The 26,187-nt window shown below is 44.1% G+C and overlaps 1 protein-coding gene across 1 annotated transcript; it reads right to left on the minus strand.

The window, feature by feature from the left end:
- Window positions 1-1,889: 1,889 nt before the first annotated feature.
- Window positions 1,890-26,187, minus strand: Rac1 (Rac family small GTPase 1). The gene is made up of 6 exons (XM_059249076.1): window positions 25,930-26,187; window positions 14,701-14,772; window positions 11,985-12,102; window positions 4,634-4,696; window positions 3,783-3,942; window positions 1,890-3,540 (listed from the first exon to the last, which is right to left on the minus strand). The coding sequence occupies exons 1-6, from the start codon at window positions 25,962-25,964 to the stop codon at window positions 3,410-3,412; spliced, it is 579 nt and encodes a 192-aa protein (XP_059105059.1). The 5' UTR covers window positions 25,965-26,187; the 3' UTR covers window positions 1,890-3,409.

A 26,187-nucleotide genomic window follows, 5' to 3' on the forward strand; every position in this document is an offset into this window, starting at 1 on the left:
CAAAAATATCACTGAGAAGATACCTGGGGCCGGTCCCTACAGATGTGTGCATACAAACACACACTTTAAATTTCAGGTTTCAGTAAGCCAGGAAGTTTAGGTGAACTCTTCACAAATACACAGAACAATTTAAGCATTATCCTCAGGAAACCAGAAGTGCAGGAGAGGTCAAGTTCTGTTATCACTGGGTACAACTTGAAGTTTATGTACTTATAAAATCATGTCTACTGGACACTCAATATTTGGAGAGAAATGAAGATGGTGTTGGGGTGCCACTGGGGAGGCATCATCCCTCACATCCTTCCTGGTTGGATCAAAACCTGTGGCCGAACATTGTGGTAAAGGTGAACGTCCAAAATTTCGACTGGGGAAACAGCCAGACATGGTGTCACACACTTTTAATCCCAGCACTCAGGAGAAAGAGGCAGGCAGATCTGTGTTCTAGGCCAGCCTGGTCTACACAGAGAAACCCTGTTCTTAAGAAGAAAAAGGTGGGGACCGGGGACAGGGGACGGGGGTGGGGGGGGTGGGGGGGTGGGGTTGGAGAGCTGGCTTAGCAGTTAAAAGCACTTACTGCTCTTGCAGAGGACCCAGGTTTGGTTCCCAGCACCTACATGGTAGCTCACAACCACCTGCATCTTCAGTCCCAGGAGATCCAAAGCCCTCTTCTGACCTATGTGGACACTGTATACTAGCAGTACACAGACATACACATTTGAACAAAACACTCATAAAGCTAAAAAAAAAAAAAGAGAGAGAGAGAGAGAGAGAGAGAGAGAGACTGGAAGTCCAGCCTCTAAAATGGGTCAGGCAGAGCTCATGCTCTTTTAAGACTTATTTATTTATTATGTATATAGCATATATGACTGCAGGCCAGAAGAAGACACCAGATCTCATTACAGATGGTTGTGAGCCACCATGTGGTTGCTGGGAATTGAACTCAGGACCTCTGGAAGAGCAGTCAGTGCTCTTAACCTGTGAGCCATCTCTCCAGCCCCCTCATGTTCTTATAATAAGCCTTTACTGCTGTGTTTTAAAAGTACATGTCGCTGGGCAGTGGTGGCGCACGCCTTTAATCCCAGCACTCGGGAGGCAGAGGCCGGCTAGTTTTAGGACACAGAGATAACCTGTTAACACAGAGAAACCCTGTCTTGAAAAAAAAAAAAATACTGCCTGTTTTAATTCTGGTTAAAAGAAAAAAGGTTTGGAGCTGGGTGTGTGGCAGAGTCCTTTCATCCCAGCACTCGGGAGGTAGAGCAGAGGGGCTAGAGGGCAGCCGAAACTACACAGTGAGGTCCGGTCTCAAAGAGGAAGGAAGGTGGGTTCGTAGGTGAGGGCACCTGCCGCCGCCGCCGCCGCCGCCGCGCCTGACAGCCTGAGTTCAATGTGTGGGTGGAAAGAGCACTGGTTCCTGAAGCTTGTCCTCTGACCACATGTGCTGTGCCATGTTCACACCCATATACACAAGAAATCTAACGTTTAAAGATTCAAAGTACAAGAATCACCAACGAAAGCCAATTCTAACAGGCTGCTTAACAGTGCACGTGCAGGTTCCCCAAGGATCAAGATGTGGTCCATCCTGCCAAGGCCCTGCAGCTCAGCTTCCCTATCTTTAGCCCTCAATTCTGGCCCATCTCCCACAGGCATGTGCTCATGCAAACCATACCCCACTGTGGGCATCTTCACTTGAGCACCTCAACAAGACTGAACACGAATACCACCCCCACTGCACTGTGTGGTTGTGGAGTCCACCTACCCTTCTCCCTGAAGGTGGCACACCCTCCACCCCTCCAGGGTGAGAAGCACGTCTCCAACAATCCAGGATTTTAAAGTGAGGCAAACACTCTAAGAGCTTGTTTGTCAAGTTCCAAAAACACAAGCATGACCAGTTGTATGATTCAAGGTTTTATTAAGTCATACATGCAAAACATACTGCTAACTGCATTAGCAAAAGATCAATGTAAAAACACTCCACAATTCTGCAACTGTCAATTGAAAAAAGTTTGTTCTAGTGGTTGGAAGGCCCAACACTGTGTTCTTGCCAGTGAGTTAGGTTGTACAGAACAGCATTAGCACTAGCAGTTGACAGAACCTCACAGACCCAAAGGAACATCTCTAGGCAGAGCCACGACGGGAAGCGTGTGTCCACGTGGGTGAGGTCTAGAGGGGCAGCATTAGTCACATGACAGTGTTGGTACTCTGGCAAGACAGTGATGTTTAGAAGGTTCATAGTTTAAGAAGAATATCTAAAATAGTTTAAAAACTGTAAAGCTGCAACACATGATTTTTACACCTAGTTACTAGAAAACTAAGGAAAGCACTTATTAGCATTGAATAAAGTAAGGTGAAAACAGGAATGCACTTCTACTAATCTACCAAAAGAAAAAAAAAGAAAAGAAAAAACTTCAAATGCATTATCAGAAAGATCTTATAGTACAGGTCAGACATATTGCTCGTTAAGAAGGGTCCTAAAGAAAAGCACTTGCCATGTTAGCAACTGTGGGGATGGCCAGTTTAAATATGGATTCAACACCCCGGGATCTGAGGAGGGACGGCAGTGTAGGGGACAGGAAAAGCTCAAGAGAGACACTGATGAGACCGGCCATTTGTCATCTACTGTGTCTGACAGAAATTAACCGTTAAAAATCTTTACCCGTGACACTTTTATTCAGTTGAATTACTCCATGTACAATGTAGTGTAATCTCTACTTCATATTAGTCAAAATACTGTCTTTATCCTTTGACCATGTCGTGTTTCACACACTCCGCCCAGCATACCCACGACTAGGAACAGAATACTTCATTCGAGGCAACACGGGAACCAGATCTGTTCAAAGTCTGCAAAAGCTAGTCAACTGGGATTTTAGAAAAGTCACTATGAAATCAAAGGGCTGAGCTGTTACACTCACTCCTTGTGACATACAGTACAAAGTTATGTAATGAACATGGGCTGATAAGTTACATGGCAATGTGTCGTTAAGGAGGCTGTGCTGCGTGCATCACACGGTCTGGAAACTAGGGGAGGGTCTGCACCCCGACTCCAGAAGCTGCAGTCTTCTTAAAAACAAAAGTCTCTCTCAACAGTTTAGTGCTTAAGTGTTCTCAGCACAACGCGACTTAGTTCAGAAGGTATTTTGGCAATTCTTATTCTGAGCAAGAATAGGGGATTTGAAAAATAAGGCTTTAAGAAGGCTTGTCATTTAGGGCTGAATTTTAATAGACCGTAAGTTGGAATTCTTACATTTAAAACAGAACCTTAAAATTATTGACTGGTTCATTGGTTCAAAATGGTTTTATGGAAAAATTAATCTGTAACAAAAACTTGGCATCAAATGCAAAGGCTCCACCGTTTTTGAGCAAAGCGTACAAAGGTTCCAGGGACAGGACCAAGAATGAGGGGCTCAAACATTTACAACAACAGGCATTTTCTCTTCCTCTTCTTGACAGGAGGTGGACAGAGAACCGCTCGGATAGCTTCATCAAACACTGTCTTGAGGCCTCGCTGTGTGAGTGCTGAGCACTCCAGGTATTTGACAGCACCTAGAAAAGACAGCCACAGGGCATTGATAGATACTTACACTCAGAACACTGTTCCCCTTGACTAAGTCGGCACAGTGTGGCTCAGCAGCCAACTCCCACACCAACACTAAGACCAGCAAAGGCCTGGCTTGGCTGGGTGCCCACAGCAAAGAGACCCCCGTAGGAGAAACTTTCCTCTCTCAGACGGACTCCAGCCACTCATCAGGACTGCAAAGCAGACACAAGAAATGAGGGTTTCATACCGATCTCTTTCGCCATGGCTAGCCCCTGCGGGTAGGTGATGGGAGTCAGCTTCTTCTCCTTCAGCTTCTCAATTGTGTCCTTATCATCCCTAAGATCAAGCTTCGTCCCCACTAGGATGATGGGAGTGTTGGGACAGTGGTGTCGCACTTCAGGATACCACTAGATGTGAAGACAGAAACAAGGCCATGCCACTCTCCTCCTGTGCAGACTTCCTTCACCCAGCTCAGATGCAGTGAGTATAACCTCTAGGCAAAGATGGCCTTGCAGAGCTTCCCTGCCTTCTAACTGAGCCTTAAAGAACCGTGCAAATCCTGGCTAGCCAGGCTGGGGCCCCAAGACAGAGGACAACACAACAGACCCCACCTGTCAAGAACCAGGAGAAAGGAGACAAGAGAGAAGGGCAGAATGGAAAGTACCCCCAAAGGAAATCACTTTTGTCTTAGGAAAAGAAGTCTAATTTATAAGATCACCCTAGAAAACTCACCATCAGCTCAGGAATGAGAATACAGAAGCTAGCTCCACTGTCCCCGCCATGGTCCCTATCTCTATACTAACAGGTCCCTCACCCCTTCTCACTAAGTAAGTGCAAGATGCTAGAGCAGAAAGAAATGGTCACTAGGTCAATTCCAAAGTGTTTGGCACCACTGTGACGAGAGCCTGCTTCCCAAAGAAATTAGTTCTAGAAACCCATACCCTAAAGCCAGACTTAAAAATGGCCCATTCCTCAATACAGTTACTAAAGTCAAGTTAAACAATTCAAAGTTCCCAGCAGCTGATGGCATTCATTTTACTTTGCAATATTTTTCTGAGAGTGACATTATGCAAAAATCATTCCATAAGTTCCACTTACCTTTGCACGGACATTTTCAAATGATGCAGGACTCACAAGGGAAAAGCAGATTAAGAACACGTCCTACAGAAAGGAAACACAGGCAGCATGTAGAGGACACTCTTACACTGCCCAAGAGCTCTGCCTAACACTGCTTGCAATGAACTGTTTGTTAGAGGCACTGCATGCTACTGCTAACAGCAGCTAGGTCCTCAATACCTCCCACTTAGCCCCCGCCATCCCCCAAGTTAGCCAGATGACTCCCAAACCATTACCAAGCCTGCCAACCAGACTTAAGAAAACTGCTGGAAGCCGTCTGAGGTTTGAGAGGTATCAAATCACATTCCCAGGAGGCCGCTTTCCAATCATGCCCACTGGGAACCTAATCATCTGTTATCAACACAGAAACTCTTCTGAAAAACAGTGTCTCAGGCTCATGGATGCAGAGTTGATTTTAAATACATCATCTACCAAGATACGCTTTTCATTAAGCTCTCCATGTGCACATTAAGTGCAAACCTTACATCATCACTAGCGTCAATCAGCCAGCTTGTCACTGTCCGTGGCACAAAATGGAGTTCAAAGATTTGCTCCCGGGTCCTCCAGCCAGGGAGAGAACTCAGTGTGATTTCTCCCAATGACATGCACTGACCACACCCCAGCACTGTCACAGCTTCCCAAGCACAGCCAGGGGCCGCTGGGAAACTCGCCCCCAGGGCAGCTGTGGCCCCAGAAAGAATGCAAAGGAAAAGCAATGCGAGAGTGCTTACTCAGGAGAAACTGCTGGCTAAATATAAAATATCTGAGTTTTCCTTCCTATCTGGTATTGCACATAAAATAAAATTCAGTTATCTACCTGTATGAAATAATTCCCAAGAGTTTCTAAAATGCTAGGCTTATCAAGACACAGCCCTAGAAAATGCAATTATGCTATTTTGTGAAATGCATACAGTTCCCAAGCTAGCACCTTAAACCATCCAGCTGGTTATCTTGTACCTGGAAAGGAAAGAAACATCCCACACGACAGCTTTTTATAAACAACAACGTTTACTTCAATGCTGGCACATGCACAAGCCTATCGGAGAATCACCAGGGCCTCCCAGCATCCAAGTTGATTCCGAACCCTCTCAAAGCACAGTTGGGTTAGCTCACCAGCGCTGCACAGTCGCCCCGCAGCCCACCACACAGAACACCAGAGTAAGAGAAAAGGCCCTAGGAGTGAGGTTAGTCTGGCTCAGCACATAACCACCCAGGCAAGCACCAGGTGGACCCTCCACACCTGCGCCTCCTCCCACCCCAGGGAGGGGCTGCCTGAAGCCCTTCCTTTCAGGGGAGGAGGGAAGCAAGCAGTTCATGGACCACTCCAATCAACTGGTAGTGAACAGTCAGGCTCCAGTGACAGTTTATTTCATCACGTGAAACCTCTCCTTGAGTGAATCAGATAGAAAACACTCAAGGAACCCGAGGCTCAATGGTGTTCCTGGGAAGACTGAGTGAAATGAGAGAGGAGACAAAGCTTGAGGCTGAAGTCGACTCAAAGTCTTACATACGGCAATCGGCTTGTCTCTGCCCCTGGAGGTGCTATCTTTACCACTTGTGTCTCCAACCTAGTAATGCAGGAGAACTTTGCTTGAGTTCAGTACAAACTAAGAAATACAAAAGTCAATATAACCTGTTAGTCTTCATCAGAAGTTGTCTCAGCCCTCCTGAGGAATCCAAAGGTGTACAGTAACTTAACACATCTCAGAAACCTAGAGCCACAAAATCATTACTCCATGAAGCCTGGAGCTAAGGGGCTGTCCCCTGTACCGCTCAACAAGGAAGTCAAGTGCACACTGGGCCTGCCACCAAGGCACTCCCACTGTGGCAGCACTTGCCAGAATTTAACACATCCCACAGAGTCCAAGTGTCCAGAAAGTGTCCCTTAACATAAAAAGGCCTGTGGATGGCACCCATCAGTGTCAAGATCTTCAAAGCCTGAGTTCTCAGAGATACACGCCAAAGGAAACCTCAAAGATAGGTGAGGCACCTGCCCATAGGCAGTGAGGCTTTCTGGAACAGGGAGCCAAAGGAGCCAAGAGGCACACCAGCCTCCTGCCCCAGTTCTGGAGTGAGGTGTGGATTCAGACTACAGTTACTTACTCAACTGAATAGTGTTACTCAGACTAAGGTCCCTTAGCATCAGAGTTGAGAGGGCACCACTTGATGGCAATTTTCTAAGTGACAACCTTTTCCGTTTCCATCATAATACTTTCAGTTTGTTTTTCTCCTCAGTAAAATTTGACACGCTTACTCTCCCAATATAGAACACCCCAGAACTTCTAATAAAGACAAGCACGGCAATTATTTTAATTTCACCTCACTCAAGCTTCGTATTTACAATTCAAAGAGTACAATTTCCATGGACTCCAGGTTTCATCTGTGGTGTCCACATATTGTTTCACTGTGATAGTCATCAGCATAGGTCAGAAAACAGCTGGAGTGCCCTCTAGCCTCATTCACTCTACCCCCGTTAGCCCTCCAGCATCTTCTGGATAGAGGAGAGGCACACACAAGTGGAACCACACTTCCAACCTACACGTGCATTAAGCTACCTGCCTCCTCCTTTCTTGTTCCTTTTTGGCCCCTTCCCCTTGGCCTAAATACAGCTTTCATTAAATTAGTTGGCTTCTGATGCTTTTTTCCTACCATCAATCCCTTCCAACCTTGCTTTACTGAAACCAGGGCACAAGGGGTTGTCCTACTGCTCCTCCTCATCCTTGTGACAGCATCCATCTTTCCTGGGGACTTTACTACCTTCCTCAGATCACCAGGACACTTGCAATTACCATACACCCAACCTGCCTTTAGTGAGTCTTAGTGTGAGTCTCCAATAACTTTATTATTCCTGCATCACCAGCTACTTCTCCCTCCCTCACCTGTCAAAAGTACAGCCAGAGCCGAAAGAGACAGTTCAGTTAGTAAGGTGCTTGCTGGGTGGGCATAAGGACACCCGGGGTAAGCCCCAGGACCCAGTGAGAGACCACGACTCCAGAAGAGCTGAGTGGCTCTTGAAGAACAACGTCTGAGGTTGACCTCTGTCACACACAGACACACACAAGCACACACCAACTACAGCTGCCGCAGTCCTACTTGCCACACCTCTGCCTGTCAGCGGTACCGTCCCCAGTATGAGCCAGCTTTTAGAATGAGAAAGAGCAGCGCAAAAGGTGACGGAAACCTCACTACCACAGAACTATGGTAGCTTTTACTCTACTCTCTCCCAAACACTTTCTATCTGTATTTCAGGTTCACATCAGGATTTTTCTTTTTGTTTTTTCCTTTTTAATATATGAAATATTATATTTAACATAATAAATATTTAATATAATAAATATTTCCCCCACACAGGAAAAATGACCAGGGCAGAGAAAAGGCAGATCTAAAAAAAAAGCTGGGCAGGCGTCCCCAAGAAAATACACCCTGGAAAAAGGCAGGCAGACCCTAACACCTGGGAGCTGGCCTGATGCTGACAGCTTCACTTCGGTGGAGGTGTTCCTGTAAATTCTAACAAGCTCCCAGGCCTCCCCGTGAACATGCTGATGAAATGCAACCACATGGAAATAAAGACGAGGAGATCATTTCCTAAACCCAAGGTCACTCACTTGGAGAGGCATGGAGTACAAGGAACTGCTGCTTCACCAGTGGAAGCTTCAGCCCCACTGCATCCCACCACCTTCTAAGTAGGACCTCCTAAAATACAAGGTTGTCACAGCACTCAGCCAGAGCAAACCCCTTTTACTGAGTCCTACACACCTCCAATCACGTAATATGGTACCTAGTGTGCTCCCCTCATGGCAAAGAGCAACACACCCTATTCTGGGTAACTGCAAGTAGTTTCTAGTGACCTCTGGCTGGAGGACCAGACATCTTAACAAAGACTAAACTAACCCTTCAAAAATCAAAACTGCGCCAGGCGGTGGTAGTACATAGCACTCATGGGATAGAGGCAGATGGATCTCTGAGTTCAAGGCTAGCCTGGTCTATAGAGCAAGATCAAGGACAAGTAGAACTACACAGAGAAACCCTGTCTAGAAAAACAAAGCAGAAAAAGGAAATCAAAGCTGCAACCAGTGTGGGCACTCACATCTGTAATCCCAGGGGCTGGAGAGATGATGGCTTTGCTGTGATTACATGAACTAGCTGCTCTTCCATAGGACCCAGGTTTGATTCCCAGCACCCATGTGGCAGTTCACAATTGTGAAACCTAATTCCAGTTCCAAGGGATGTGATCTGGCCCCTGTACACACCAAGCATGCATATGGTACACAAGCAGACATGTAGGCAAATATTCATACACACAAAAACAAATCTTTAAAATATCACTGTAAGTTGCAGGCCACCCTAGGCTACATACTGAAGGAGACCCTGTCTCAAAACAACAATGGCCACAGGAAGTATTAACATCTCTTTTTAGTGTGCTCCAAACAAGAATCTTCCACTTGGCTCTTGAGAAGAATACCTGAACACAGTGTTTTAATGAGTCACATACACAGGCTTATAGCTCAAAGAGCCAAGACCATGTGCCAGTCAGCAGAGACACAGAGTAAGGTGCCAGCCGAGAAAGCCTCGGTCTCCTCATAGTATGACATCATGGCCCACAGCAAGGCAGACTTCTGGGCCACTGGCATTTGAGCATAACTTCCACATCTCAGAGAGTCCTAGCAAGCAAGTCTGAGTGCTCTTAAGGACCTCCACCTCACCACCCACATGAGAACATGGTATGTTAGCAAGAATCTTCTCTTACTCCTGTCTTGCTACTCAGTCCTTACATAAGGAAACCATCCACCTGCTATACACAGATTAAGACACAGCAAGTTTACAGCAGCTACTCTGAGTTAGACCTTACACACACCTTTACAGTTTATTCAACCTGGGAAGAGTCCACCTCACTCATCTGTGATACTCAGCACACAGAGTCTGCCAAGTCACCTTTGACTTGCTAAGAATGACTCCCTCAGACAGAATGGCCTCGCCCTATTCTGTACCCATTGAGTCACAATAGGGTGGCTCCCATTTCTCAGAAACGATGCCACACCCTTCCAGAAACATCCACTGGGCTGGATCTATACCAACTGCTATGTTTTAAAGCCCACCTGAAATCTGGAATTATTTAGCACCCACTAGATGCTGAGTGTTTCTAAAGACACCGAAGACTGCAATCATCTCGTGATTGTGCACTGATTTTAAATACTTGATCATAGGTAATTTTTAGCACTAGATTAACCGAGAAAAAACAAAAAACAAAAAACAAAAAACTCAATTCAAACCTTCCTTCTTATATTTTTGATCTTTATTTAGCACTGTTAACTAAAATTCGGCTATAACTCAATTAACAGAAACCTTCAGTTCAAAAAGACAGTATCTGGCAACACTTCCACTGAGAAATGAAAGGTATCCTCTGACTGCAGAGAAAAGGGATCTTCTACTGTGTAAAACCATCACCAACTAAGCAGGCAGTTCATTTAAAAACACAAAGACACTCCAAAGCAAGGGCTAAGTAGGTACAGCTGCCCAGGCGGCCAGGGTTCAAACCCTGCCTTTCTCTAAGCTCGCTCCCCATCCCAAGCCAGATCCCCCAGTAAACAGTGAAAGGCACTAAAGAGAGCAAGCACAAGGAACGCTCATCCAAGGAAAACCTGGACAGAGGAGCCTCGGCTCATCAAATCTGTAAAGTGGAAGGAGAAGCAAGTGGGCACTAGAGGGTGTGGACTGTGCCAGAACTGGTGTGCACACAACATGTATTATTTTGTTGTTATTTTTGAAACAAGGTCTCACAATATAGGCTAGCTTTCAACTCACAGACATCCACTTGCCTTGTCTCCAAAGTCCTGAGATTACAGGGTTGAACCAACACACCTGGTCTGATATGTATTAATTTATCTTATGTTAGTGACAAGCAGGCAGAAGCCAGAAATGAAGAAATTGCCTGAGGATGCACAGCTAGGTAAAAGTACAGGACCTGAATCCAAGGCATTCACTCGCTGCCTTTAAGGTTGGCCATTTTATCACCAGAACTGTTCTATGATACATTCTTACTTCCTTACTTCCCTGTGCTGGTATGTATAAAGGCAAATGCTCTATCCTGAGCCATACCCCCGGCCCTAAAATACACTGTCTAAAATGAAGAACATGTATTAAGATAAGCAAATGACATCCATATGACAACTGCTTTGCACCATAACACTGTCTTCCAAGTACCCACTGTTCTTGCCAACCACTGCTCTAATTAGCTTCAGGTAAATGATCAATCATTTGGTTGCCTCATATAGAAGCTGAACTAACTAAAAAATGTTTTTCCTGGCTAGACACAAAGGTCTATTTTACAAAACTGAAACCTTAGTACTGAAGTCAAGAAGTATGTGCTTTATGGGGGGCGGGGGCAGTATTAAGCCCTAAGGTAAGTTCAGTTTGAAGAAATCATAACTTTTTTTTTTTTAAGACAGGGTCTCATGTAGTCCAGGCTAGAACTTACTATGTAACCAAGGATGACCTTGATCATCTTGCCTTCACTTCCGATTACAGGCACAAGCCACTATGTCCAGTGGTGCCAGGGATATAACTCAAGACTGTGAATGCCAGGCAATCATTCTACCAACTGAGCAACACCCCCAGCCCAAGAAACCTTAACATTAACTCCTTCATTTGTTTTTTGGAGACAAAGTCCCAAGCTATAGGCAAAGTCGGTCCTCAAACTTATAGCAATGTTGCCTCAGCTGGATGATGGGTATGAGCCACCATGCCCAACCTAACTGCTTAACTTGATTTTACAGTGCAAAACCATCCAAAACAAGCCATCTTTCAAAGTAATTGCTGTTAAGAACAGCTTTGCAAAACCATCCAAAACAAGCCATCTTTCAAAGTAATTGCTGTTAAGAACAGCTTTGCAAAACCAAAAATAAGACAGTACCTGTTCTGTGTGGTTGTCTGGAAACTAAATAAAAGAATGCAAAATAAAAAAGGCTGAATAACTGATAATATAAAAAACCCGCTGGGCGGTGGTGGCACACGCCTTTAATCCCAGCACTCGGGAGGCAGAGGCAGGTGGATCTCTGTGAGTTCGAGGCCAGCCTGGACTAGAGAGGGAGTTCCAGAAAAGGCACAAAGCTACACAGAGAAAAGCTGTCTCGAAAAACCAAAACAAAAAACAAACAAACAAAAAACAAAAACCCAAATTCTGGCTTGCAAGAAAGGAAGTATTTACTACTAATTTACCTTCACTTACATGCTCACAGAGCCCAGTCACAGCAACACAAGCAGATCTGTGAGCCCATTAGATGGACACTGAAGAATTACACACTAAAACATGGTAAAAATCAAGCGTGAGCCTTACTGTTTGCGGATAGGAGAGGGGACGCAATCTGTCATAATCTTCTTGTCCAGCTGTATCCCATAAGCCCAGATTCACTGGCTTTCCATCTACCATAACATTGGCAGAATAGTTGTCAAAGCTGTAGGACAGGACAGGAAAAGGTTAGTCACAGACTTGGGGACTAAGTCACAGTCCCACAGCTTCCCAAAAGAGGTGTGCTATAGTGAAGAGGATGGGCCTGGAGGCTGCTAGTCCGGAAAACATCCTGAGGCATGAGAAGTCGCCTGGTCAGGCTGAAAAATAGGACACAGGGAATCAAACACACACAACCAGAGAGACAAGAAACCAAGGACAGGCTACTGACTAACAAGGAAACAAATGTACACTCAAAATGAGCCTGCCTTTAATAAAGACCAAGGGCTTTCTCTTCAGGAAAAAGACAACATGGAAAGAGTCCTTCTTCCAAATCCTACTGGTCAATTTTCATGGACATATTTTGTTCACTTTCAACCAGTGTCCTCAGTGTCCACAGCAAAATCACCTATGCCCGAGGCCAAAGTGCAGTGGCACAACAAACACTGTGGGACTTTAGAAGACACTCAAGTTCTCAGAGTGAGTACACCTGACCACATAGGTGTGTAAATTAGCCTGAAATTGCTACGGACAAATTAGTTAACTTCAGTAAGAGGCACCCCAGAAAAGCCAGCTGACTAACCAGAGAGGAAAAGTCATTATTTAAAGTGCTGTTATCCAAGCATTAAGAGGCCGAGGCAGGGGCTGGAGAGATGGCTCAGAGGTTAAGAGCACCGACTGCTCTTCCAGAGGTCCTGAGTTCAATTCCCAGCACCCACATGATGGTTCACAACCATCTGTAATGAGATCTGGTGCCCTCTTCTGTGTACATAATAAATAAATCTTAAAAAAAAAAGAGGCCGAGGCAGGAGGATCACTGCTGTGGGATAATGCTTTTGTACACTGGTTTAATAAAATGCTGATTGGCCAGTAGCCAGGCAGGAAGTATAGGCAGGAAAAACAGACAAGGAGAATTCTGGGAAAAGGAAGGCTGAGTCAGGAGACACCAGCCCGTTGTCCAGGGAGGAGCATGTAATGGCACACAGGTAAGGCCACAGAAAACGTAGAGACATATAGATTAACAGAAATGGGCTGAGTTTAAGTGTAAGAGCTAGTCAGTAGTAAGCCTGAGCTAATGGCCGAGCAGTTTTAATTAATATGAGCCTGTGTGTGTTTATTTGGGTCCAAGCAGCTGCAGGACTGTCGAGTGAGAGAGATTTGTCCAGATCCAGACCAAGAAACCTTTTAGATACAGATCACTAAGAGTTCAAGGTCAACCTAGGCTACAGAGCAAGACCTTGACTTAAAACAAGAACAGAATGCTACTGTGGTATCACTGACTGCTCAAAAACAAAACAAAACCAAAAAACTCAAGGGCATGGAGCATGATCAGGTCAAGAGTCTTTGGCCAATCTGAGCTACACAATACCCCATTTCAAAAAAAAAAACAAACAAAAACAAACAAAAAAAAACACCTTTACCATTGCAACTTAAAACAAGACAAGATCTTTATTGTTTTGCTGGCATGTATTATGTACACGCACATGTGTGTCTGGTGCCCATGGAATTCAGAAGAGGGCGGGCGACATATCCCCTGAAACTGGAGCTGCCATGTGGGTGCTGGGAACCAAACCCAGATCCTCTGAAAGAACAACCAGGGCTTAGCCACTGAGTCATTTCTCCAGCCCCAGGAAAAATAACTTAATGTATCAGTTTTAAGGCTAAAGGGGATTATTTTTATTGTTTGAAGTACTTAAAAGTAGGGACTTGGCCGGGCAGTGGTGGCACACACCTTTAATCCCAGCACTTGGGAGGCAGGGCCAGGTGGATCTCTGTGAGTTCAAGGCCAGCCTGGTCTACAGGAGGGAGATCCAGGACAGGCACCAAAACTGCACAGAGAAACCCTGACTAGAAAAAACCAAAAAATAGGAACTCTTAGTATAAAAAAAGGCAAAGTTTAATCTAATGTGATTTATAGGCTACTAACCAAAACAGCCTTTATAAAGATAATAGCAGGTGTGGTTTTTACACAGGGGAGGCCAGCCTAGGCTATAGTAGTCCCCCTAGGGTCTGTGCCTTCAAGAGTACACTGGACACAGACATGAGGACAGAGTGCTGCAGCTTCACGAGAAAAGTACTTTTTCTTCCCTCTCAACTGGGATACCCATACGGAATTAGCACCCCAGAATACAACTCTGCCCCACCCCCTAGTTTCACCTCTACAGCCCTGTAACAGTGACATGGAACCAACTGGTGACTTGCCAGAAAGGCCAATTAAACCTAATGCAGTAACACTCTGTGCTCCAGTTCCCACAGAGCCAAGTTATCAGACACTCCAACTGCTGTGGTCAGGCTCTGGTTTTCCTTACATTCCCCGGCCTATACACTTCATAGTACGTAGTGTAATTTTCTTTTGTTTCCTAAATGTCTAAATATCAATCAGGAAACTGTACATTCCCTCATATGAGCCTCATATAAGGAAAGCATACATTAAATTGACTCATTTATTTTTGAAGCTCTAAATACCTAACAATTAGATTCCAGTCAACGTTTGAGAGAAAAATAAACACTATTCATTCACATATGGATTGACAAGGGCTTTGCAGAAGAATAGAAAAAAACACATCACAGGCAAAATGGTTCCTAACCTGAGGAGGATACTCACACGGTGGGGATGTACTCTCCAGGAAATGCATTGGTCGTGTAACTGATCAACAGGCAGGTTTTACCAACAGCTCTGAAAGGAGAGAAGAGGGCTGTTTAGTCAACACGAACACAATTCTGGCTTCCACTATTCTGTTACAATAATCTACACAATGCCTGGGAACGGTTATACCACATCCACAGCGTAAACAAGGAAGTTTTTCTAATTTAACATTCTGCCCACTTTTTATCTTAAAAATAAAACGAAACCTTTGTATTTCTCAGCAAGGCAGATTGGGCAACCTCCCCTTCTGTTTATGTGGCATCTGGACCAGCAGTCAAGAAGGATTACTAAGGACAAGACTCAGAGAAGCACTTAACAAAGTTTCTCCTAGAACATCTTCCACTCGGACGATTACTAATATGTGAACATGGCAGCTGCCTTTGCAACTTGCACTGCTCTTCTCAAGGGCTGACTAATGCTGCTGCCTGCCCCTCAAACTCCCATGACCCCCCCCCAAGCCTGTCCCTAACAGAGCACAGCCAGTTAAACAGCCAGAGGGCTCTCACTCACTCACATATATATACACACACACATCGCCTCTCTACCCCCAATCCTCACAAGATGTGAAAGAAGCTAGAATCATATATCCTAAACATGTTAATGAAGGGCATAGGGATGGAGTAAACTTCTCCAATAGCTGCAAAGAGAGAGCAAAACAGAAATGTGCAGAAATAAGTAACATTAAGGGGACAGACAGCTATCGCCATCACTAGTGTACCCTCAGGTACAAGTTAGGGTACTGCTTGAAAAGCTCCCAACAGGATGATGGTGGTGCACGCCTTTAATCCCAGCACTTGGGAAGCAGAGGCAGGTGGATCTCTGTAAGAAGTTCAAGGCCGGCCCTGGACTACTACAGAGTGAGTTTCAGGATAGGCTCAAAAGCTACACAGAGATCCTGTCTCATAAAAAAAAGAAAAGCTCCCAACCACCTGAAATATTTTTTTTTTGAGAATATAACTAAAAATGAAGATTGCTGCACCATTTGCAAAACCAATAAATAAAATCTCTAAGTTTCACCACAATCCCTAATCAACTACAGGGACATCCTAAAGGCTCAGTCCAAACAGTTCTCTGTAATGAACCCAGCTCGCTGCTGCCTTCAGATGGCTTTCTAAGGTCAGGATGATACATCAGTGCTGATTTGTATGATTCTGATGTTCAGCCCAGGCCATTGTAGACTGGGGGTTCACTATCCAGAAGGCAAGCTTTGTATACTTTCCTTCCACTCTTTGGGGCTAAGAGTTCCACAACCACTCAGTCTTGCCAATACTTGTTTGACTTGTAACATTATTAAAGGTCTTAATGAAGTTGGAACAAACTCCCCACCCTAAAGATCTCACTGTCAAACATTACATCACCAGCAGGTAACTTCCAATCCCTAACGGCTTTCTAAACAGAAATGACTCATGAGACATTTATCTTGTGAAAGGCTTATAATGTCAAAACAAACCTGTATGAGCAAGAGCCTAAGATTTGGAGAGACCTAGATCGGAGATCCAGAACCAGCTCTATCATTTACTTGTAGTTTCTGGCACATTTGAACTTCCTCTTCTGCCTTTGTTCTTGCTCACAGGCAGATGCATTCAACTACGGTGAGCATTAATCCAATACCAATTTACAGCAACAAAGGAAGGTACTAGGTGCTGAGATACTGCAGGACACTGCAGTATACTGCTCACGGGATAGCCAGGAGTGGGGGCTCAAGCCTGTATCTTAGCACTTGGGGGCTAAAAAAAGATCTCCAGGAGTATCAGGTCAGTCTAGGCTACTGAGTGAGAATCTACTTCAAATAACCCAACAAAAATCTAGGATGGTGGAAGAAGGTAGAGGATGATCAAAGTACATTCCACACATATATGGAAATGTCAGTGAAGGCTCTTAGTACAAATAATGTATGTAATAATTTAAAAAATAAAATAGCTGGGGATGTAGCTCAGTGGTAGAATACTTGCCTAGTACACAGAAACCCCATGTTCAATCCTCAGCACTTCATCTTCCTCACACCACCACCACGTTCCCCAGCATGCTAGGCAAGCCTTATATCACATCTGTACCCCATCTAGAGGGATCATCTCTGAGAGGCCCAACTGGGAAGGGACTGGGAAAATCTGATATTGAGAATTTTGTTGTTGCTATTTGTAATAATGTGCCTGTGCATAGACATCACAGCATTCATGAAATAAACTTTAAGGGAGCAGTTCTCAACCGGGGGGTGGGGGTGTCAAATGACTTTCACAGGGGGTGTTAAGATCATCAGAAAACACAGATATTTACATTACAACTCATAACAGTGACAAAATTACAATTATAAAAGAAATAACTTTATGGTTGGGGGTCACCAAACATGAGGAACTGTATTAAAGGGACGCAGCATTAGGAAGGTTGGGAGCCACTGCTTTAAGGAAATAAATAGGTTCTCCCCTCTTACCATGTGTACCCCAGGGATGGAACTCAGGTTGTCAGGTTTGTCAGTAAGTACCTTCACCTACTGATGTGGGCTCACCACACAAACCTAATGGCCTTAAACTCACTATGTAGACCCGGCTGGTTTTGAATGTGTCTATCCTGATCTTTTGACCCATTTACCTCTGCCTCGTCAGTGCTGGGGTTACAGTTGTAATATAATGGCTGGGAACGTAATTATTATTCATTATTAACTACAATTTATGTTCTATAAAAACACGACTATAGGGTTGGTGATGCAGCTCAGTTGGCCTAGCATGCACCAAGTCCTGGGTTTGATCCCCAACACCAAATAAACTCTGGGAGGATGGCACTTGTCTGTAATCCTAGCACCCAGGAGGTAGAAGCAAGGAAGATCGGAAGTTCAAGGTCATAGCACATGTGAGGCCAGCCTTGGCTGTGTGAGCCTGTCTGTCTGTACTTTTTACTAAGTTCCTAACTTATGGATCAGCATAAATAGAAAGGTTATTACTCTTCTTTTAGTGTATTTACTCATTCCTTGTAAACATATGGCATAAATCAACTCTAGAGGCCAAAGTCAACATCTGAACTACAGGAAGTAACACCAAGAATATGTCCACATGGAAAATGGAAGCCATATTTGGTTACAGCCATGATGGACACTGCTGCAGAATTTCTGGAAGCTTCTGTCTGCTTTGGAATTTTCTGAATTTGTGTATTTTAAAGGCTCAGTTCAACCTCCTTTTTAATCTTTAAACTCTAGAAATGAGCCTTGGTCTACTAGAAGAAACTCCTGTCTGTTCTATATTAGCTTTTCCCCTAGCACATACACTATTTCTTTAACCTATCTGCACTTCCTGCCCTATCCTGCAGAAAGGACTAAGATGAAGCCCACTAGTGATTTCAGTTCCTACTGATATCTTCATTTTCCTGTTAAGAGAACTTTGTTCTTCATGCCCCCTCTGCTTTGACCAGCTTTATCATTATTTTCTGAAACTACAAAGCAAACCTTAAAACACACAAACCAATAACCTGAAAGCACTGACAATTTCCTCACATTGAAAACATGTAGAGATCCCAGCACTTGGAAGGCAGAGACAGGCAGATCTCTGAGTTCGAGGCCAGCCTAGTCTACAGAATAAGTTCCAGGACAGACTCAAAAGCTACAGAGAAACCCTGTCTCAAAAAAAAAAGACAAAAACATGTAGAGAGGCTGGCAAGATGGCTCAGTGTTTAAGAGCACTTGCTGCTCTTGCAGCATTTGAGTCTCTTCTGCAGGAATCTATCTGCGTGCGTGCATGCATACACTCAGACACTCTTATATACACATAAAGTCTTTAAAGGTATGTAAGAAAACTGGCTGTGTAATCACAGCACTTGGGAGCCTTAAAGAGAAGGGTTGCTTCAAGTTCGAGTCCTGCATGGACTACATAGCAAAAGCCTGCCCAAAAAAGAAAAAAAAAAAAGAGTTCTCCATGAGCTGTAGCACAGTGGTAGCAGGCTTGCCTAGTACATATAATCCCCTAAATTCCATGCCCAGCATCAAAGGATGGGGTATTGATCTAAACAGAATAAAAAACTTTTTGCATGAATATTGGGGAATATTATTTTTAGGTTTGTTACTTTTGTATATGTTGCATTTGTTAAACTCTGTGAAGTTGTGTTACTGTGCCTCTCTAAAACACATGATGGGCTAATAAAGATAGCAAAGCCAATAGCAAAGCAGAAGAAAGAATAGGCGGGGCTAGCAGGCAGAGAGGAGAAATAGAAGGAGAAATATGGGAGAAGGAAGTAGCCACAGAAGGAGGAGGACATCAGGGGCCAGCCACCCAGCTACACAGCAAGCCATGGAGTAAGAAATAATGAAAGGTACACAGAAATAGAGAAAAGTAAAAGCCCAAAGGCAAAAGCTAGATGAGAAAATTTAAGTTAAGGAAAGCTGGCTAGAAACAATCCAAGCTAAGGCGGGCATTTATAATTAAGTATAAGTGTCCGTGTGTGATTTATTTGGGACCTCGGTGGCAGGGCCCCAAAAGAGCAAAGCCAAACAACTACACATGGCCTAGAGCAAGACAAAAATATTCCTAAGACTGAAAAATCAGACTCACCCATTACTGTAAACCAAATGCAGATCAAGTAATACTGTCTAAAAGCACACAGCTCTGACCAACAAGTCAATATTAAGGGTAGTTAAGATAGCCTAAGACTGACTTAAGGGTAGTCAAAATCAGACTGCAACCCACAGATTGGAGGCTACCTAGCAGGGAGGACCCTAAGATGACTGTAGCTTGTAATAAGTTTTGATTTTGCCCAATCACTTTTGCAAGCTTTAGTAAAACATTTCACTATTAGGATAAGAATTTGTACCGTATCAAGCTGATGAAAGAAAATGCTGGCTGTATTTTCAGGAGAGGAGGCTAAAATCTTTTTAGATTATGGCTGAGCCTATAGAAAAATGTCTGCCATAAATCAAACAGTGAAGGGGAAGATGAATAGGAATCTCACTTACACAACTTAAGTAAAACATAGCTCTCTGAACAGATGAAGATAGGTTTCTTCTGTATCCCAGAATCTAATCAATATTTTTATGTATAGTTCAGCTATTATTTGGCTTAAAAGGGCTAATTGGGAAATGTTATCATTTTTACTATTTTCTACAGAGAAAATATTTTCCAGTTTCAAATAACCCTGGACTTTTTAATTATAATCTGTTTTTATGTTCAAGCTATCTGTGTATTATTTCTCCTGCAGTTGTACATAAAATGTTTTTACATCCAAAAAAGGGGACAAATACTATATAATTGTATTACATGAAATATATAGATTATACAGATTCATAGAGACAGAAAGATTAGATGTTATCTCAAGATGGAGAAAAAAGGAAAATAGAGCAATGATTTCCTAAGTATAGGAAAAGCCCCACAAATATAATAAATCAATATAATTAATGTAAAAAAAAAAAGGGTAGTCAATGCATACCTGTCTAGGTCTTAGAAGTAAGACAGGAGGATCCAGAGTTCAATTTTAGCCTTGGGTACATAAGGAGTTTGGGGGACTACCCTGAGCTATATGAAACCCTGTTTCAAAAACTAAGGTAGGAGATGGAGAGATATGGCTGAGAGATTGAGAGCTTGTTGCTCTTCCAGAGGCCGCTCCCAGATCAGGCAGTTCACAACCACCTGTAACTCTGCCTTCAGAGTATTCAATGCGTTCTCCTGGCCTCTGTGGGCACCCACACACGGCATCCACTCATAAGATTCTGTAACAGTATTCCTTCCACAAATACAAATGAAGAACGGCAAGACTATGTTCAAAAAAATAGATGAATCAGTAAGAATAGTTCGGTACCAGGAAAAGACAAACCCAATTCAGAACTCTCAAGTTTATGAGCCAGCAACATCATAACCAATGGGTATAAAGATTAATGCCGGGGCTGGAGATATGGCTCAGAGGTTAAGAGCACTGACTGCTCTTCCAGAGGTCCTGAGTTCAATTCCCAGTAACCATATGGTGGCTCACAACCATCTGTAATAAGATCTGGTGCCCTCTTCTGACCTGCAGTCATACATGCTGTATACATAATAAATAAATCTTTAAAAAAAAAAAAAGATTAATGCCACTAAAGACTTCCAATTAAGACTGTACAAAGTTTCTCAGACACTAAAGCCTGAAGATACTACACATAACAGAGATGAGGCTTCGAGAAGGCCTACTGCCTTCTATACTGCCCCTCTCTCACTTCCAGAATCATCAAATCACTGGGGTAGCAAATTAGAGGCCAGTGAAGATACAAAGTTAATTCAGTGATTTATTAAAGAGAAAGGGGCTGGAGAGGTGCTTCAGAGATTAAGAGCATTGATGGTTCTGCAGGACTCAGGTTCAAGTGACAGCACCCACATGGTGGCTTACAACAGTCTGTAACTCCAGTTCCAGGGGGATCCAAAGCACTCTTCTGGAAACCAAGGGCACTTGGGACTTGGTGCATAAATACACACGCAGGCACACACCCATGAATATAAAATAATAATAAAAAAATATAAATTTAGAAGCCAGTTCAGAATTCAAGTACCTTCATAAAAGACCAAAATAAACACAGAAGTCCATATCACAAGAAAACAAAAACTCATGAAGAGCTTAAGCAAATTCATGGGTCATGTTATCACTGCTCAACGGAAGCAGAGTAAAATGGGTCCATTCCTGTAAGGATGACATCACAGGAGGCAGAACTAACAAAATTCCTGGACAGCAATGTCTAAGTTAGACACTGTACTGGATCCAAGTCCATATGCAGACAAGGAGGAAACCCCAAGACATTCGCTGTCAGCTTTCTGGTGGGCCAAAACTAAAGCAACACTATTAAAAACCACTGAGGTAGTTGTGATGGCACATCTCTACAATCCCAGCACTCAGGAGGCGATGGCAGAAGAACAAAGCCAGAGGCCAGGTTGGGTGGGGATCTAAAAAAGCAGTAGAACACTTCCCTCCCAAATGAGAGGCCCTGGTAAAGTTTAGTCCACAGCATCAGCAGATGCCAGACCACCATCAAGAAAAACACACGGCTTCTGTTTTCAGAAAGACCATCTGATAATAAGCTTTAAATCTCTCTATTTTATATCCACTGCCAATTAACTACTGAACAGAGACTGACCCACCAGAAGAATGCAGGCAAACTAATCTAACATGGTCATAACATTTATTCCTTGTTGTTTTTTTGACACAGGGTTTCTCTGTGAAGCTTTAGAGCCTGTCCTTGAACTCTCTTTGTAGACCTGCCTCTGCCTCCCAAGTGCAGGGAATAAAGGCATGCGCCACCACTGCCCAGCTTCCAACAGAATGTTTAACTGTAATTCCTCAAAAGAACATTTAAATAAAGTTGCCAGTTTGTAGGATCTTAGTTTCTCATCATTCCTTCTATTAAAAGGCACACCAAGAGGACTAAAAAGTCCTATAAAACTTAGTATACTATATATGACATTAGGCTTAACTGTTTTAAATTTTTCAGAATAAAAGGCATCCCAACTATACCTTAGACATAACTTATTTGATGAAAAGCAAAAAAAAAATTATTGGCATGAAAAGCTACGTATCTATACTTCTAAACCAGTGGTTCTCAACCTTCCTAATGCTGCAACCTTCTAATCCAGCTCCTCATGTTATGGTAACCATAGCATTATTCCATTGCTACTTCATAACTGTAATTTTGCTTCTGTTATGAATCATAATAGGGGGTCACAACCCACAGGTTGAGAACCAATGTTCTAAACCAATGTTTGCTGTACATTCAAAGTGTAAATTTCAGTCTTTCGGTAAATGTACATTTCCCTTCTGTTAGTTTGCCCCAACAGTATCTACATCAAATATAGTATGAAAAAACAAACTGAGAAGGTCTGGAGAGATGCTAATGGTTAGGAGCACTAGCTGCTCTTGCAGAGAACCCAGGTTCAATTCCCAGCATCCACATGGTGACTCATAACCATCTGTCACTCCAGTTCCAGGGGATCCAACACCCTCTTCCTAGCTTCCTTGGACACCAGACACAAATGTGGTACACACATACATGCAGGCAAAACATTCTTATACATTCAGTATTTTTTAAGTACAAGTTAGATGTGGTGATGCACATCTTTAATCCAGCATTCAGATCTCTTCCAGTTCCAGGCCAGCCAGAGATATACATCAAGATTTCATTTAAAAAAAAAAAAAAAAAAAGTATACTGGGGGTAGAAAGATAGCTCAGCAGGTAAAGGTAAGTTCAATCCTTGGGACTCACATGACGGAAGGAGAGAGCCAACTCCTTCAGGTTGGCCTCTGACCTTCACAAGCTTGCCATGGCAACGTATGCCTTCCACATATATACAAATAATATTCCACATATATATAAATTCCACATATATACAAATAAATGAAGTTTGTTTTTTTAAAGTAGATTGAAAAATTCAAGTCCAAGAACTGCATTTCTAACATTCTTCACAGACCCTCATAGTAAAAACAAACCAAAAACCCCACCAATAACAGTAAGAATACTAGCTAGTAGGAGTATCTCAGTGGTGAGCACTTGTCTAACACACAAGAGATAAGGCCCTGGAACAAAAAAAAATGAACACAAACACACACACACACACACACACACACACACACACACACACACACCTGGAGTAACAATGGTAACCAGCACTTCTAAGCACTCCACAAGGACCAGACACTTACGAGCCTCTTAATATTCAGCATCTTGTTTAGTCTTGTTTAACTTTCCCTAGAGGCATCTCTCTTGAGGAAAGAATGATAGGCTGAGGGTTACTCCAGAAGTTAAAAAAAAAAAAAAAAAAAAAGTGGTAGGGGGCTGGAGAGATGGCTCAGCAGTTAGGTGCACTAGCTGCTCTTCCAGAGAATTTTTGGTTCGATTCCTAGCACCCCATAGTGGTTCACAACTGTCATAAATCCAGTTTCAGGGGATCCTCTGCTTGCACAGACATACATGCAGACAAAATATCCATACACATAGAAAAATTAAAACTAGAAAAAGAAAGCAGTGGAAATCCAAAGGAAGGATCCAGATCCCACAGTAGGCATTCTGCAAGTATTTGACTTTTTTGTTTTTTTAAAGCCAGTAACAGGCTAAATCGAATCTCAGCTGTTCAGCACTTGCCAGGAAGCAAAAGGCCCTAAATTCCAAGTCCAGCACAGGGGGAAAGCAGACCTACAATAGGATCTGTTAGTATCAAATCAACTTAAGATTAGCATACCTGTTGCATGTGTGTTTCAGTCAGTCCTAGAAATTTTCAAACACTGTGGTTTGGTACTGCATTAGCAACAATTTGCCTCTTTTTTAAAACGTAATTTTTTTGCGGATGTCTTCTACCTCCTCCCAGCTTTGCGCTCCTTAAAAGCCCACCCAAGTCCAATCTGTGCTGCCCAGACACTCCCCTGGAGCTAGGTGGATCTACCAAGGCCACACCCATAAGGAAAACTCACTCTCCCACCCCCAGAAGCCAGCCATCAAGGGTCCATTCCTATTCAGCCCAGGCCCGCTCTGCCCTGGGCTAGGATTTTGTAAAGCTGCTGTTGAGTTCGAAAGTGTAGTCCAGATGATACTGTTTCTGTCCAGTGTCCCTGACCTCTGGTTCTTACATCCTCCCTTCTTGCTCTATGGTCCCTAGGCTTTGGGATGACAGAGGACAGTGATACAGCAACTTAACTTACCAAGAAAAAAAAAAGAAGAAGAAAGAAAAAAGAAACGAGGCATGTGGCAGGACTTCCCAGTCCACAAAAGTATTTTTAACTTTTAAAGGAAGTTCAGATAACTTTCAACCTTCCCCAGGAAAAGTGCTATGTTTAGTTAATTCCCAAAAAATAAAAAAAAAATAAAAAAAAATAACCAACCTTCACTTAAAGCAGACCCGATGGCTCACACCTGTAAACCCAACACTACCAAGACTGTCTCTGGAGAATCATCATCATTGAGGAGCAAAATACAGAAAGACCCTGGCTCCAAAACAGAACTTCAACTGCTTTCATTATCAAACCATCTGTCCCAAGGGACAAAATAAAACTTTCTTATAGGTGAAAGGAAAGCAACACATAATCCTAGCCAATGAAACTCCCAATGTGTAGTTATATACACTGAACCGTGTTCATTAAGACTTCCTGTTTGAGACAAGTCCCACAGACTGACATGCTCACCAAGAGAAGCTGTCTGACCGTTTGGCTAAATTAGTTACAGGGACATCCCAAATGCCTAATGTAGAGTTAGGCAAATACCCTGACCAATCCAGTCCAGGGGCTGCAATTCAGGAAAACCGGTGATCACTGCAAGCGTGGACGACATGAAGTTTGCTGTGCGTTATACCGAACTTGAAAGTGTACCGGTTGCATTTCGTGTTGGAGGAAACTGCGAGTCGAACATCTCCAAGCTTCCCCGTTAACACGAACCTACACAAGCAACGCTGAGACGCGCGATTTTGCTCCGATTACACTGAGATTCTTGTTTCTACCGAAAGGGGGGAAAAAAACTGCATAAGACCAGTCTTGTCTCCCTCAAGGGCCTGAAACCATCACGAACAGTTATGAAAAGAATTGCCTCGAGTCACAGGGAGCTGGATCGGCTACGTCCACATCTAATGCCTTGAGAAGGCTCTTTTTTTTTTTTTAAATGACCACACTACGCTCAATGGGCAGTCTTCATCACACTCACTCCTTCGGCTAGCATTCCAGTAACTTTCTCGGCGGAAAGTGTGAAAACGACTATTTGTATAAACACCCTGCAAAGTCCAAGCAACCGAGTCCGTTCCTAACTTCCAGATCACCCAAGTGACCGGTGCCAACATGCACCGAGTAAGATCGACTTGGAGGCCGTTAACTATCCCAGTTCTCGGGGGAATCCTGAGTTGTTGAAGAAACTAGACTTCCTTTTCTCAAAAAACAATACGGGGGAAAAAAAAAAAAAAAAAAAGGAAGCAAAAATTTTCAAACCAGCCTCGTCTACGTGCCATCGAGAACAGGGCGACGGGCGGTGTCCGGCCCGGGAAGAAAGCAGGAGGGTGGAGTTCACTTTTCCCTCCGGCCGGCTCGCCCAGGCCCTCCCCCAACCAGCAAGCCGGAACCAGGCCTGGGAGGGTGGGAGGCCCGCGCCCCCAAGGAAGTCGGGCGCGGGCTCCAGGCTAGCCCGAGGCTTTTCGGGCCTGCGGGGACCCGAGTGCCGCCCGCCCCCGATGGCGCCGCGTACGACACCCCCTCCGCAGCCCCCCGGCGCGGTCGTGCACTCACCCGTCTCCCACCACCACACACTTGATGGCCTGCATCTGGGCCGCTCCGTGGGCCGCGGCGGCGGCGGCAGCGGCCGGTCACTGAGGCGGGAAGCGGCGGGCTCGGGAAGCGCGCGGCGGGCGGGTGCGAGGCTGCGGGCGGCGGGGCGCCGAGTGCCGGGACCGCTGTCCACGCCGCCGGGCCCTCAGCGGACTGGAAGGCGAAGCACAGCAGCAGCCACCACCCAAAGCTGAGGAAAACTGCAGAGAAACAGGAAAT

The sequence above is a fragment of the Peromyscus eremicus genome, chromosome 23 (genome assembly GCF_949786415.1).
Source record: "Peromyscus eremicus chromosome 23, PerEre_H2_v1, whole genome shotgun sequence".
Taxonomy (NCBI): domain Eukaryota; kingdom Metazoa; phylum Chordata; class Mammalia; order Rodentia; family Cricetidae; genus Peromyscus; species Peromyscus eremicus.

What these genes read in the sequence shown, in the direction of transcription:
- Rac1 (XM_059249076.1), bottom strand. Translation starts at nt 25,964, where the DNA reads ATGCAGGCCATCAAGTGTGTGGTGGTGGGAGACGG. An exon ending in GGAGAGTACATCCCCACCGT is followed by an intron (nt 12,103 to 14,700) that starts GTGAGTATCCTC and finishes CCTGTCCTACAG; the next exon opens with CTTTGACAACTATTCTGCCA. An exon ending in TTGAAAATGTCCGTGCAAAG is followed by an intron (nt 3,943 to 4,633) that starts GTAAGTGGAACT and finishes CTTCACATCTAG; the next exon opens with TGGTATCCTGAAGTGCGACA.